The following is a 15,456-nucleotide window of genomic DNA, read 5'->3' on the forward strand; positions in this document are numbered from 1 at the left end:
CAAGTTTTAATTCTTCATGGGCTTTCCTTTTGAAGAGGATTTGGAAGAATGGTGTAGAATGTGGGGGGGGGCAGCAGTTGGGGGGGGAGGCACCCCTAGAGTTGTGTGCATGTAACGTCTTTGCTATGTGAGCTGCATTGAGTGCCAGTTTGCTTCTGGGTCCAACTCAAGGTGTGAGTTACCACCTAGCTACACAGAACCAAATGCTTGGCTCTTGGTGTCTTGAGTGTCTGAAACAATAACACAGGAATGGAGAATCCATGTCTTTTCAGATGTGCCTGAACTGTAACTTCCAATTTCCCCCCCAATATCTAACCTGCCCAAGTCTGCCAGGAATTTTAGTTCAGCGGTATCTGAAGGATTATATATTCCCTACTAACGTACGTCATGAAATAAAGAAGTATTAAACTGACCCACAAATGTGTGCAAAGTGCCTCATTCTCTTTGTGAAGGAGCTATTTAAATATCCTACTTGTATATTGAGCAGTACATTTATGAGATATTAATTCTCCAAAGAGTTACAAAGAAAAACAGATTTCTCTCACTATGGAGCTGATGTCACATTATGGATGATCTCAAAGATTCCGTGATTCTCTTGGTGAAGAGAACATCCTAGAGTGACATCGATATGAACATCACAGAGTGTCACATTAGCCAGTGCAACTGAGCCAAGAAGAAAAAATCAGATTGATTGAGATAACACCATTGTATGAGTGCCGGGAAAATATTGTATCTGAACAAGCAGCTACTGACTTCAATAATCTCCTACAGCAACGAAGAACTAACAGAGATATTAAGAGCAACTGGAATAAATGGATCAATTGGAAAGGAACGGTGTTTATTTCAAGAGATTTTCCTCCTCCTCTGGAGGATGGATGGGGGCACGAAATCTTCAGAGAGAGAATATCCTCTCCCGAGATGTAAACCTTCTCAAATCATCCAGGTCATGGTTGTCCCAAAGTGCTTTTTCTCAAAAGGCAACTGGACTTTCTTGGTTTTTGCTTGAAAACGTTTCGCTTCTTATCCAAGAAGATTCTTCAGCTCTAACTGACAGTGGGGAATGGAAGGATTTATAATCTTTGAAGTCACCTGGTCATTAGCCCTCTTGGGGGTCTCATCTGTATTCCCAGAGTCAACTGAATCAGAATGCAAACAGATGTGGGACTTCCTTGGAACTGCTGAAATGCCCCCGCCCCCTCATTAGCACTCCAATTCAGGTGACTCGGAGAATATAAATCCCTCTGTTCCCCACCAATCGGTTAGAAGTGAAGAAGCTTCTTGGATGAGAAGGGAAATTTTTTCAGAAGAGAAAACAACAAGAAGAAACTCCAGTTGCCTTTTTTGGGGCGGGGGGGGGGAATCACCAATGGGCCTCCTTCCCAGACAGCCGTTTATGGTTGTCTGGAGAAGAGGTTCTTAAACGCATTGTTGTAGTTCTTGTTGAAGGCGGTATAGATCAAAGGGTTGAAAAATGAATTGGAATATCCAAGCCAAAGGAAAACACTTTTGCAGGCTGGAGGAATGTCGCAGGAGCAGAGGGAGCTGATGAGTTCGGTGATGAAGAAGGGGATCCAGCAGAGGACAAAGACGCCAATGAGGATCCCCACCATGAGGGCAGCTTTCCTCTCTTTCTGTTCCCGCCAGGTGTCTCCATCCGTTTGGAACGTCACCGTGGCATGGCGGGCAGTGAATATCATCTGTGGATGCTGGGAATCCTCCCCGACCTGCGAAATAGAAGTAGCATCTTTAGATTAATTGCTCTTCTGGCCAGGTGGTCCTGTTGCTGAGCATGAGAGCATCTCCTGAAAGGAGGATAAGGTCTTGTGGGACAGAGATTCATCTACAGCAATTGGTCAAACTCCCGGCCCGTGAGCCACACCCACACCAGGTTTAGTGAAGGGGGGAAAGGTCCCAATACAACACCGCCATGACCACCAGTAGTGGGATTTAAAAAAATTACTACCAGTTCTGTGGCCGTGGCTTGGTGGGTGTGGCAGGGGAAGGATACTGTAAAATCTCAATTCGCTCCCCACTCCAGGGGAAGGATACTGCAAAATCCCCATTCCCTCCCCACTCCAGGGGAAGGATACTGCACAATCCCCATTCCCTCCCCACTCCAGGGGAAGGATACTGCAAAATCCCCATTCCCTCCCCACTCCAGGGGAAGGATACTGCAAAATCCCCATTCCCTCTCCACTCCAGGGGAAGGATACTGCACAATCCCCATTCCCTCCCCACTCCAGGGGAAGGATACTGCACAATCCCCATTCCCTCCCCACTCCAGGGAAAGGATATTGCAAAATCCACATTCCCTCCCCAATCAAGGGGCAGGATACTGCACAATCCCCATTCCCTCCAAACTCCAGGGGAAGGATACTGCAAAATCCCCATTCCCTCCCCACTCTAGGGGAAGGATACTGCAAAATCTCCATTCCCTCCCCACTCTAGGGAAAGGATACTGCAAAATCCCCATTCCCTCCCCACTCTAGGGGAAGGATACTGCAAAATCCCCATTCCCTCCCTACTCCAGGGGAAGGATACTGCAAAATCTCCATTCCCTCCCCACTCCAGGGGAGGGATACTGCAAAATCCACATTCCCTCCCCACTCCAGGGGAAGGATACTGCAAAATCCCCATTCCCTCCCCACTCTAGGGGAAGGATACTGCAAAATCCCCATTCCCTCCCCACTCCAGGGGAGGGATACTGCAAAATCCACATTCCCTCCCCACTCCAGGGGAAGGATACTGCAAAATCCCCATTCCCTCCCCACTCCAGGGGAAGGATACTGCAAAATCCCCACTCCCTCCCGATCAGCTGGGATTCAGGAGGCAGAGAATAGATGGGGGCATTGCCAGTCAGAGGTGGTATTTACCGGTTCTCTGAACCAGTTCTCTGATTTTTTTTTGAAAAATGTCAAGGCTTTTTACTACTGTTTATGTGGCGATGGCTTGTTTGGCAGATGTGGCTTGTTGGTCATGTGATGGTGGGGATGGCTTGGTGGGCATGGCAGGGGAAGGATACTGTAAAATTCCCATTCCCTCCCACTCTAGGGAAAGGTTACTACAAAATCCCCATTCCCCCCCCCCCATCAGCTGGGACTCAGGAGGCAGATAAATTGGTGGGGGAGGGGGAGCAGTCAGAAGTGGCATTTACCGGTTCTCCGAAGTACTCAAAATTTCTGCTACCAGTTTTCCAGAACTGGTCAGAACCTGCTGAATGCCACCTTTGGTGGCCATGTTAGTTTGACACTCCTGAACTATAGCAAGACCTACCAGCCACTGTTGATTATTTGCTGTCAGCTGGCTACCAAAAAGTGAAGAGAGAGGGGAAAAGCTGGGCTCACTTAATGATGGTGTGATTTACTTAACAACTGCAGTGATTTGCTTAACAATCATGGCAAAAAAGGTGGTAAAATGACTTACTTAACAATTGCCTTGCTTAACGATGGAAATTCTGGTTCTAGGTGTGGTCATAAGACAAGCCATATATGATGCTCCAACTACTACTAATGCCAGGAGTATGACCTCCAAACAAACTCATTTTTGTTTCTAAACAGAAGATCGTAAAATGGAACAAAGTTCACTTAACTGTCTCATTTAGTAACAGAGATTTTGGGCTCAATTTTGGTTGTAAATCAAGGACTACCTGTACAGTACTTGAAGTTCATAGTGGCACACTGTCTTCAAATTTACATGTATGATTGCATGTTATATCTTTATTCCTTAAGACACGTACTTAGACAATGAAACTGGCTGAATAAATTTGGGCCGATCATTCTCTCTCAGTCCAACCAACCTCACAGGATTGTTGTTACAGGGAAAATAGAAGGAGGAAGGAGCATTCATTATATGTGTTATTTATAATAATATCAAAGGTGGAATAAAAATTGGCTAACTAATTAAACAAATAAAATAATGTCCATATATTATTTATTGTGATATTTATTGGCTTAAACCCAGAATAATTGAAAGGAACCAGTAAAATAAAGTATTGGAGTATTCAAACAAAAATTGTTTTGCTCCCGATTCTCTGGTCCAGCATACTTCCTAATTATATGCCAATCAGTCAGTTCTGATAATGCTTGAAAGATTGATTTTAAAATACCCGAAAGCAAGCTGTCTTGCAAAATATATCTTGCAAATACATCAGAACTGCCTATTGCGTTTGCCTCTGAATTTTCCCAATTGATCTCTTCGTTTGTAAAAAAACGAAATCTCTGGAAGAAGACTGAAACTGCCTAAAGGCTGTGTTGACTCACTCACAAGGGACTTCTGGCATCTCTTTCCTTCCACAGCAAGATTACCCCTCCAGAACTGAAGATGTATTCTCCCTCCCTCCCTCCCTCCCTCCCTCTCTCTCTCTCTCTCTCTCTCTCACTCACACACACATGAAATGGTGGCAACTTCCTATAGAAAACCAGAGTTGCTGTGAGAAAGCAACAGTGTGTTTTGCTTGGATCAAATGAACGGCAATATCAAGCAACAGAAAGCTGCAGCATGAGTGACATCACCACAATTCCTCTGATCTGCTGGAAAAATCCTGATCATGTATACCTGCTTTCTTTTTCACTCCCTGAAGGAACTTTCTATTCCAGTGTTTCTTAACTTTGACAACTTGGAGAGAGGTGAACTCCTGGAATTCCCCAGCTGGCAAGTCACTTGAACTCCATACCTCTTCCAAGTTTCAAAGGTTCAGAAAGACCAGGGAATTCCCACAAAATCTCAATTGCTTCCTCCCCCCCCCTTTTTTTTTTTTTTTAAACTTTGGCCAGAAAGGGCTATGTGGCACAATGTGTCTTCTTCTTCCTGGCCTTCTTATTTCGCTCATAAGACAAGGTGGGACTTCAGTTTCTGCTGGCAATGCAGTGGTGGGTTGCAGGCGGTACGCCCCAGTACAGGTGTACTGGAGTCTGCCCAGAGCACCAGATACCATTCCGGTACGGTGCTCCGGAGTGCCCACCTGCCCACCCGAGCTCCTTAACTGTCTTTTAAGGCTTCCGCGCTTCCGCGCTTGGGGCGTACAGTGCCTGTGCAATGCTCCGCTGAGCAGCTGGAGTGTCGCGGAGGCTCAAGGAGGCGGTAAGATGCATGTGCGTCCTGCACACATCCATGTGGATGCCGCCAGGCCTGTTCCAATTGTATCGGTTGGAACGGGATCCGAAGCCCACCAGTGCTGCAATGGGGTATTTAGGAATGGCAGCTGTGGAGTTGGTTGGTGGTTAAGCGTGCCAGCTGAGGAATTCTGGGAGTTGAAGTCTACATCTCGTTAAACTGCCAAGGTTGAGAAACTGCTCTATTCCTTAGAATGTAAATGCAAGATTTTTCATGGTTGTGTATTTTATTCATGACCTCCAGCAGTTCAAGGCAGCCTATAGAGCCGGGATGTCAAACCTATGGCACATGCCCCCAAGGTGCCACATGAAGCCATGTCTCCCGGCATGCATGGCCTTGCCTGCTTGTCTTCCAGGTTCCTGGCACCCATGCGTGCATGAAGATCAGCTGTCATTTGCATGCGGGGCAGTGCCAAAAACTGGTGTGTGCCGGCTAGCTGATTGTTGGGTGTGCATGTGCGCCAGAACCTGGAAGTTCAGCTTTTCTGAAGAGCGATCCATTTGTGTGTGCATGCATGCCAGCCAGCTGGCTGTTGGGCGCGAATGCACACTAGAACTTAGAAGTTCGGCTTTTCCGGAGCGTGGAGTTGACGAGTGCATGCAGGTGCAATGTTTCCATGCAACCTTTTTGGCACTCGGTGTCAAAAAGATTCGTCATCAGTACTATAGAGCATTCCTACCTCTAATTTTCCCTGCAACATGTTGGGCTATTGTTGTGGCCCACCAGTGGCCAGCAGAGCTGGCAGCAGATTCGGACAGTGAGGAGGTGGGGGAGGAAGATGGGCCAGTCCTGGAGTCTGGGGAAGGCTCTGATGAGGGCTCTGTGTCGGAGGCAGAGAGGGGGCCAGAGCCCTATGCCAGTTATCAGCTGCCTTCGGAGTCAGACGTTAGTGAGGCAGATGAACAACTGGAGCCTGTTCCCAGTGTGCGCATGCACAGAGTTGCCAGACGAAGGGAACAGCTGAAGAACAGGGGTTGACTTGGGAGTTAAGGCCACAGGTGGACGATGAATGGCCCCTCCCAGAGGAAATAAAAGAAGAGCAAAAGGGTAGCGGAGTTTGCAGGAGACAATTAGTTCACTTAATTGGTTCGTGACTCTCCGAGACTCATTGTCAAGTTTTGCAGATTTCAGCCTGGCAGCTCTACAAACCAGATAAGGTCTATGAATGAGCAGAATTCACCGTAAATTAATAAAAAGGGTTTCTGTTGGGACAAGGAATTTGCTTTATGCTCTTGGGAAGCCTTGGTCAGAACAGCTATGAGTGACTGGCTGAGAGTCATCCAGGGAAGATGAGCTTCAGTTTCCTAGCCCTTGGCACAAATCACAATTTAATTCCTGTGCTGCCATTTCCCATTCCAGACCCCCCAAATTTACACAAGGAGAGCAGCTCCTATCTCTCATTATTTGTAAAGCTTTCTTTAAGCCTACCCCAAGCTCTGTCAAGCCTTTCCCAGAGCACCAGGCACCATACACAAAGTTTGTCCTACCAATAGTACTCTCCATCAATGAGCCCACTTGGTGGTTTGGGTATAATTTTTGTTCTGCCACCCAGAGGTGTAAAATGTCAAGGCTTTCTGGTACGAAACCTGTCGGAGAATAGATTAACAGAGTTGAAAGGGAGTTTGGAGGTCTTCTAGTCCAACCCCCTGCCTAAGCAGGAAACCCTATACCGTTCCAGACAAATGGCTATCTAACATCTTAAAGACTTCCAGTGTTGAAGCATTCACAACTTCTAGAGGCAAGTTGTTCCACTGATTAATTGTTCTAACTGTCAGGAAATTTCTCCTCAGTTCTAAGTTGCTTCTCTCCTTGATTAGTTTCCACCCATTGCTTCTTGTTCTACCCTCAGGTGCCTTGGAGAATAGTTTGACTCCCTTTTCTTTGTGGCAACCCCTGAGATATTGGAACACTGCTATCATGTCTCCCCTTGTCCTTCTTTCTCTTAAGCTAGACATACCTAGTTCCTGCAACCGTTCTTCATATGTTTTAGTCTCCAGTCCCCTAATCATCTTTGTTGCTCTTCTCTGCATTCTTTCTAGAGTCTCCACATCTTTTTTACATCGTGGCGACCAGAACTGAATGCAGTATTCCAAGTGTGGCCTTACCAAGGCATTATAAAGTGGTATTAACACTTCACGTGATCTTGATTCTATCCCTCTGTTGATGCAGCCTAGAACTGGGTTGGCTTTTTTGGCAGAGATGCTAATTCAACATTCAATCCCAGCCACAGGACTTTTAGTTCATGGTCTGATGATGTGGGATTAAAGTCAGAGATACTTGAACTCCAGTGGTTGGTTCACAGTTGCTGTGGTGAGGTTCAGGACTGAATTTTGCCAATAGCAGAGAGGCTTTTTGGCACCCAACTGGTATATCAATGAGGATGTCAGGAACAACAAATAAATTTCAAGAGAAAAGATATTTATACTGGGATTTCTTAGTGCAAACACAGCTCCCACCACAGATTTATGAGTTCATACACAGAGACTCTGAAAAGAGTTAGCTTTTAAAATGGCCTAGCTGCTAATTAGGTACCAAAATAAAGGGCATTTTTCACAATAGAGGTAGTCCAATTGTTTAGTGGGGATGCAGTGGCTCAGTGGCTAAGATGCTGAGCTTGTCGATCAGAAGGTTGGCAATTCAGCAGTTCGAATCCCCAGTGCCGTGTAACGGAGTGAGCTCCCGCTACTTGTCCCAGCTTCTGCCAACCTAGCAGTTCGAAAGCATGTAAAAAATGCAAGTAGAAAAATAGGAACAACCTTTGGTGGGAAGGTAACAGCGTTCCGTGCGCCTTTGGCGTTTAGTCATGCTGGCCACATGACCACGGAAATGTCTTCGGACAGCGCTGGCTCTTCAGCTTTGAAATGGAGATGAACACTGCCCCCTAGAGTTGTGAATGACTACCACATATGTGTGAGGGGATCCTTTATTTTTACCTTAATAGTTTAGTGACCATTAAAAAGACACTGAAAAAACTGACTTATGAACCATCCTCACACTTATGACCACTGCAGCGTCCCCATGATCATATAATCAAAATCCAGATGTTTGGCAACGGGCATGTACTTATGACAGTTGCAGCATCCCAGGGTCATGTGATCATTTTTTGTGACCTTCTGACAAGCGAAGTCAATGGGGAAGCCAGATTCACTTAACAACTGTGTCACTAACTTAACTTGCAGTGATTCACTTAACAACTGTGGCAAGAAAGGTCATAAAATGTGGCAAAAACTCATTTAAGAACTGCCTTGTTAAGAAATAGAAAGTCATAAGTCATTATAGTCGCAGGTTCAAGGACTTGTTGTAAATCAAGACCTGAACAAACACCAAGAGGCTCAACTTGGCCGAAATAAAACAAAATGGTGTGTAGTTGAAGTTAAATAAGGCCAAATTAAGATATGGGAGGATATCTCTTTTTTTTTACTACATTGAAAAATGTTATCAATCTCTGCTCTCTCTCCTCCTGCAAGTGAATGAAAGGGTGATCTGAAATGGACAAACCATTACAAACGAAAAGATTAGTCAATCCCCCTCCTGTCAATCCTCAGCAACCGTCTCCAAAGTAGCTTTTCAATTACGGAAAAGTAATGAAGGGAAACGGATTAGTTCTCAGTGCTTGAGTTGGTTCCAAGAAGCTTATGTTATCCTTGCCATGCTGAGCATGAATATGAAGCCAGAAACCTCAACCTAATCACACCCACAGCCACAAACGATAGAAATAGTTCTGGGGATAAATCATTTATGGGTTTACGACACAGGATCTGTTTTCAGGCACTAAATCAGAATTTCCCGGCTTTCTTTTAAGAAGTGGGGACTTCAACTCCCAGAATCCCCCAGCCGGACATGGGACATACACTCACCCTGCCACAGGGTGTAAACAGTGAGCACGTGCTTTTCACAACTTCACGCAGCTTGGTAGGCAGTGCAGCTGTTTACACATCCACACCAAATAAAGAGGACCCATTGAAAGAGGCAACTCAAACAAAACAAATGGGGGAAAGGGAGGGGGGGGAAAGGCAACGTTGAGCGATGTTTGTGTACGCTGGATCCCCTCCTTGCCGTACCCAGAACTTTGCTGATTGTCAGGTTGTATGTAGGAAATATATGGGAGGAAAAGGTCTCGTGAACAAATGCCCACTCCTTGGGCTGATAATGTCCTTCTTTAGAGGGCGAAACCTCTAAACTTGGATTTCAATTAAGGAGCACGAGACAGTCGAAGTTCAGAGGCATCACAAACAGGTAGTCCTCAGGTTACAACAGCCATTTAGTGACCATATGCAATTAGAATGGACCTCCTTGTTGAACCCTTCTGGCCAGGATTTGAGGTCCCAACAGTGCTACCCCTCTCCCCCCTCAGTCAAATGACTGCACTTTGGGTGCTCAGTAACCAGTTTGGTTGCCACAAAGAAGAGGGAGTCAACTTATTTGCCAAAGCCACAGAAGGAAAGACAAGGAACAATGGATGGAAACTAATCAAGGAGAGAAGCAACCTGGAATTAAAGAGACACTTCCTAACAGCGAGGACAATTAACCAGTAGAACAGCTTGCCTTCAGACATAGGTGCTTCCTCACTGGAGGTTTTTGAAGAAGAGACTGGACTGGATAATTTGTCTCAAATGATATAGAATCTCCTGCTTGAGCAGGGGGTTGGACTAGAAAACCTCCAAGGTTCCCTCCAGCTCTATTCTCTGAATAAGCATTGATGGATGTTTGCAGCATCCCACAGCCATGTGACCACATTATTTTGATTCCCAGTTTTGCAACGCTTTTGCCAAAAAAAAGGGGGGGAGGCATTTACTTCCACTTTTTCAGGAAACCCATAGCAAACCATTGATTTTCTTAATGACCGTGGCATTTGCCTCCAAAAATGGCTGTAAAATCATGTCCATCAGTTGAGTGATCCAATTTATGACTGCCGCAAGCAGAATCCATTATGGTCATAACTCAAGGACTCCCTGTATATGGCGTGCATAAGTCCCAAAATGTACCTCGGAAAGATCCCCAAGTATCCACAAAGAGGAAAAAAATAGGGAAGTAATTAATAGGCTGACAATATTGATTGCTGAGCGTTCGGGAAAAATTTATAATCTGTTAGTTCCTGCCTGCTACTCTGTCTTTCTCTTAAAAAGCTGGTACAGCAATGAGATAAACCTGGGGAAATTCTCTTTTAGTGGAATATGTTTCCCTTTTTCCTCCAAATTGGTAATTAAGCTGAACTTCAGTTGAAGAGCAAACATCAACCAAATTATAGTTGACCCCAAAAATTCAGGAAATGGGATGAAGTCCAAAGCCTACAAAATACACATTATTTTGCAGTTTTTGATCTAAATCTTCAAAATAAAAAGAGAACTGAGAGAATATTAGGTATTAGGGGGATCACCCCTTTGAGTTATATAACCTACATGAAAAGTGCAATAAGAAAAAAATCTAGCAAACATTGATAATAAGTTGCTTGTGTTGTGGTGAGGCATTAGAAACTGGGAGACCCTGAGTTCTAATCCCGTTTTAGGCATGAAAACCAGCTGGATAATTTTGGGCCAATCATGAATCATTGTGTGAGTTCTGGTCCTACCTTAGGCACAAACCCAACTGGGTGATGTTGGGCCAGTCACTCTCTCTCAGCCCTAGGAAGGAAGCAAGGGGAACTTACTTCTGGAAAACACTGCCAAGAAAACTGACAGATCCATTCAAAAGGAAGCCAGAAGTCAACACTGATTCTAGGCAGTGGTGGGATTCAGCCAGTTCGCACCACTTTGGGAGAACCGGTTCTTAACTTTCTGAGCAGTTTGGTGAACTGGTTGTTGGAAGAAATCATTAGGGCAGAGAACCGGTTGTTAAATTATTTGAATCCCACCACTGATTCTAGGTGGTTGTGCGACTAACCATTAATAACAACAATGAACCATGGTTCATAAGTGAGAACACTGTTGAACTGAGATCTGAACCATGGAGCACAAGTTCACCATCACCAGCAACAACCTGGTAAGCCTGGTTGTTAAACAAGGGAAGGGTCAGTCAAAGACTGAATGAATGCTGCATCCTAACTCAATCCTTGTGCTAAACTTACACCTTGGGTGTAAAAGGGTGGGCAAAAAGCACTAACCTCTAGGACTCCGGGTGTAATGGGACTGATGGAATTGATCTTACGGGACCCAATACGAAACCTGGCAGCTTTGTAGATCTTCCAGTAGACAAACAGCACGACGCAGAGAGGCACATAAAAAGCTCCGCAGGTTGAAAAGATAGTGTAAGAAGGCTCCCGGCTGACTTGGCATTCAGTATTGCCCTCGGTATAAGTCTCTCCCCAGCCAAAGAGTAGCGGAGCCAAAGAGATGATCGCAGAGAGCAGCCAAGTCACGACAATCATGAGATTGGAAATACGCCGGCGGGTCTTCAGCGTGTACTCCAGGTGCCGCGTTATGGACCAGTAGCGATCCAGTGCAATGGCCGTCACGTTCCAGATGCTGGCCGTGCAGCACAGCACATCACAGGAGACCCAGATCTCACACAGCAGCCTGCCCAGCCGCCAGTGACGGCCGGACAGCTCGTACACCAGGCTAAGGGGCATCACCAAGGCGGCCACCATCACATCGGAGATGGCCATGGAGGCGACCAGGTTATGGGGCACCCTGTGAAAAGTACGCACCCGCAAGATGGTGGCCAGCACCAGCAGGTTCCAAAGGAATGTGGCAACCCCCAGCATTGCCAGCATAGTCAAGATGAGGACTTTGAAGATTGACAAGGGTTTACCCATGCCGGAAGGGCTGGGCAAGAGGCCGGGATCGGTCCAGTTGGGCTCTGCCAAAGTGGTGGCAGAGAAACAGGTGAAGTTGGCAGAGCGGTCCATCCCGCGGAGGTAAATGGAGAAGATTCTGCAGAGGATGAAAGGCAGACCGAGATGCTTCTTCTGATTTTAATCTCCCACAAATAGTATCTCCAATAGCTTCCTTAAGAAGGAAGTTATTGTGGGAGGCGCCTCTTATTTTAGAAGCCGATGCTCTGCCACGTGGCTGGCTCCAGCAGCACCAACCTATCGGCGGTAACCACAAATTGCCTCCAGGATGTGGCCACATGTAATCTTAAAGCCATATTAGAATTTCTGCCCCTGTAAACCACAGGAAAGAAAAGAAAGAAAGAAAGAAAGAAAACAGCAGCCAGATTAATAAAAAGAGACCCTCTGTCTGTTTATCTACAGCATTCTTGCAACAACAGACAAATCAAGATTAAGCACAGGTTGATGTTTTCATATGCAAAGCAAAAAAGAGGATCTGAGATATTCCCAGTTGTACTGCTAGGTAGAAGAACGTCTATCCCCCCCCCCCCCCAAGCAGGAATCCCAGTTCTGTAGCTCCCAAACCATCTTGTCCTGCTGGGATCACCCCTATTTGACTTGATTTATCACTGGCAGCTATGTGGCAATCTTGGCTGATCCTCAAGGATCTGGTTAGCACTTGGATGGGTGACCACTAGAAAGCCCAAAAGTATAAGCAAGATTAGGAAGTTAAAAAAAATGTCTCAGAATGATACGGTAAGTCACTTCTGTAACTGTTGCCCCAAAAAGATGAATAAGAAGACAAAAGCAATGTCACTAGTAATCAATCTCAATACAAGGAAGAATTAAGCCATAGCAAGTAGAGGCATCTAGCTGACCCCCGCTGATCTCCATAACCTTGGAGAGCCTCACCTGGATATACTGGGACAAGTAGGACACCCTGAGGTATATGTTCGTTCTTCACCTGTAATGACAACTGTACTGGAAAGAGAAAAAGTTCCAACAAAATAACAGAACTCTTTGAATAAAACTAATCCGGAGAAGTTGCCATTAAAACATAGATACTTTCCCCCTGTACCTTTTCCAGACTGCATTTCAAGAACACATTTAAAATAAAACCTTTCAGATTTATAAAAATCAATCTGCTGCCTCAGAGGAAATGAGGCTTTTAATATCCTTATGCTAAATCAACACAATTAACTAAATATGCACCATAGTAGCAATTTAGCAGCATTCCTTTTAAGTTTATGATAAAAGAGGGAAGGGAAAAAGGCAGCAGCAGCTTAAGGGCAACCTGGATTTTAGTGGGATGGAAAGGGGGAGGGGCAGGATCATTCCAAGGGAAAGCTGTCCCTGAAAATCACGATCAATCAAACCCAGCTTCCATTCTGGGATATAGTGGATTTCCTGGAAAACAATCAATGGAAGAGGCAATAAATGGAAGAGTCTTGCATAGGCTGTCCTCTTCGGACTTCCTATGTACATACCGACCAGGGATTTCTACGTGGTCTCCCGTCCAGCTCAGCTTCAGGTGTCTTAGGCTACTTCCTGGAGTCAGCTGGGTCTCCAGCCCTTCAAAGGGGTGAAAACCGCTAAGCAAAGGAGTGGGGTTGACCTCCGCACACTTCTAGCGACGCTTTCCCACACAGCGACGCAACGAAGGCTGGATGAGCCTCAAGTGCAACCCACGCGCCAGTGGAAGCACTTCGGGTACTTTGAAGACTCGGGAGTGGCCGGGCCTTTCCGATTTTCGGAAACCGCGGAGGAAGGGGAGTCCGGACAAAATCTGGAAATGGACCTTCTGGGAGGGCAGATCAGATGGAGCGGGTTGTCTGTGACCCGTCGACAAAGCGGGGCTACCAACCTCAGCTCGGCGTCTAGCAGAAAACCCCCGGGGGCTTAAACCCAAGCGCCAAGCTTCGGCTGGTGGTCTCGGGCGCGGCTTCGGCTAAAAACACGTCCGGGGCGTCCAGAGAGTCTGCCGGCCCGTTTCGTCCAGCGCGGACGCCGAAGGTTCAGCGCTCTGAGCCCAGCTGGCCAAGCAGGGAAGGCGTATTGTTCCAAGCGATCCCTGGCAGGTCTCAGCGCCATCCTATATATACTACTTCATCTGACACGATCGTGAAAGTCGGCGCAATCCGGGGCGCGCCACGCCGGGATCTGGAGCCCAGGCGCGGGGAAGGGGGGTCGCGCGGTGGCTCCGCCTCTGCTACCAGAGCCCCGCCCCCACCTCGCACCCCTCCTTAGGCGCGGGAACGAAATACCTGAGGGTCTCTCCCAGATCTCCTCCTCTCCGGCTGCTTTCCAGACGCTAAGCAGAGGTCGCCTTCTCCACCACCGAGACGCGCCCGTCAAGTGACGGTCGGCACCTGATCCTACTACAGGCCAGTCAGCTAGGGGAGCCCATCGCATTGCGCCCCCCACCCGGATTGCACCGTCTCCCTCCAGAGAGCGGCAGTAGCTCTGGCGTCTGCCTGCCTCCCTCGGGGGGGGGAGGGGGGCGCTTGTGCCCGAGGTGACCCCCGCCGCTCCTTTTCCTCCTTCGCCTTTGATGGAGGGGGCGGGGAAGAGAAGTTTACACGTTTCCCCTCCCCATAGGCTTCCCCTTCGTCGCCCACACGCCGCGAGGAGACACAGCACTCATCACATGGGAATGCGTACACACGTATGTAGACACAAGCACAGACTCGCGCGAGCACACGAAGAAAGAGTTTTCCGAGCTTTTCACGGAGAAAGGCGCCAGGGAGAGAAATCTTGAATTCAGTGGCAAAGTCAGTCAAAACTGAAAAATGTCCTTCTTTTGGAATGTTAGCCGCAAGCGTGAAAAGGCCTTAGTTTGTGATACTTTTGGTTTTTTGTGCATTGCAATACAGGAAAAAAAGAAAACAAAATGTTCAAGGCAAGGGAAACAAAAGGAAGTGTGATTTCAGAGGATGAATTCACATCATTGGAACCTGACTTAACGAAAGAAACAAGCGGCATATGTTTTGGCCAAATCAATCAATCAAAGGATGACAGATTGGGCAGATTCACACAGTGCCTGCTGAGAAAAATGGTTGCTAACTGAACCACCCCCAATCACCTGATCCCCATTTAAGTATCAGGTTGTATGAATTCAGCCACCGAATATCAGGATTGAGTTAGCTTTTAGATGGGCCTCCTCCTCTAATTCTCTACCTCAATTTTCTGGATACATTTAATTTTCCTCAGTTCCAGCTACAACTGATGACCAGGTTAGTATTGCTGAAATAAATTGAGAGTCTCCAGGTGGGGAAAAGTCCTCTAACCATGATTACATCCCGACCTGTGCAGTGCACTTTAACGTCTCTCCTAGTCTTCCATATGCCAAATGAGCTGCCTACTTTTTCATATATTTTTTTTTAAAAAGAAGCAATTCAGTCGTAATGCAGTAAACAATTTGAACAACAGAGTAAGCAGAGCAATAAAAGATTTGGATGATAAATATCCCTGGAAGATAAAATCTCTGGAAAATAAAGAGGTGTTCATTTGAGAGCAGAAGGAGCATTGGCACTAAACATGTCTCCCTAAGAGAGAGAAGTCCGCAAAAGGGGTAT

The 15,456-nt window shown here is 46.4% G+C and overlaps 1 protein-coding gene across 3 annotated transcripts; it reads right to left on the minus strand.

Annotated features, from left to right (window-relative positions):
- Positions 1-1,332: 1,332 nt before the first annotated feature.
- Positions 1,333-14,008, minus strand: HTR5A (5-hydroxytryptamine receptor 5A). 3 transcript variants are annotated; one of them, XM_081932667.1, is made up of 4 exons: positions 13,369-14,008; positions 12,794-12,862; positions 11,213-12,214; positions 1,333-1,724 (listed from the first exon to the last, which is right to left on the minus strand). In XM_081932667.1, the coding sequence occupies exons 3-4, from the start codon at positions 11,954-11,956 to the stop codon at positions 1,392-1,394; spliced, it is 1,077 nt and encodes a 358-aa protein (XP_081788793.1). In that variant the 5' UTR covers positions 11,957-12,214; positions 12,794-12,862; positions 13,369-14,008; the 3' UTR covers positions 1,333-1,391. The 3 variants fall into 3 exon arrangements, with proteins under 3 accessions (XP_081788793.1, XP_081788795.1, XP_081788794.1); XM_081932669.1 differs by lacking the exon at positions 12,794-12,862; XM_081932668.1 differs by lacking the exon at positions 13,369-14,008 and having other exon boundaries at positions 12,794-13,207.
- Positions 14,009-15,456: the final 1,448 nt, after the last annotated feature.

Source organism: Natrix helvetica (assembly GCF_964273705.1).
Source record: "Natrix helvetica genome assembly, chromosome: Z".
NCBI lineage: Eukaryota > Metazoa > Chordata > Lepidosauria > Squamata > Natricidae > Natrix > Natrix helvetica.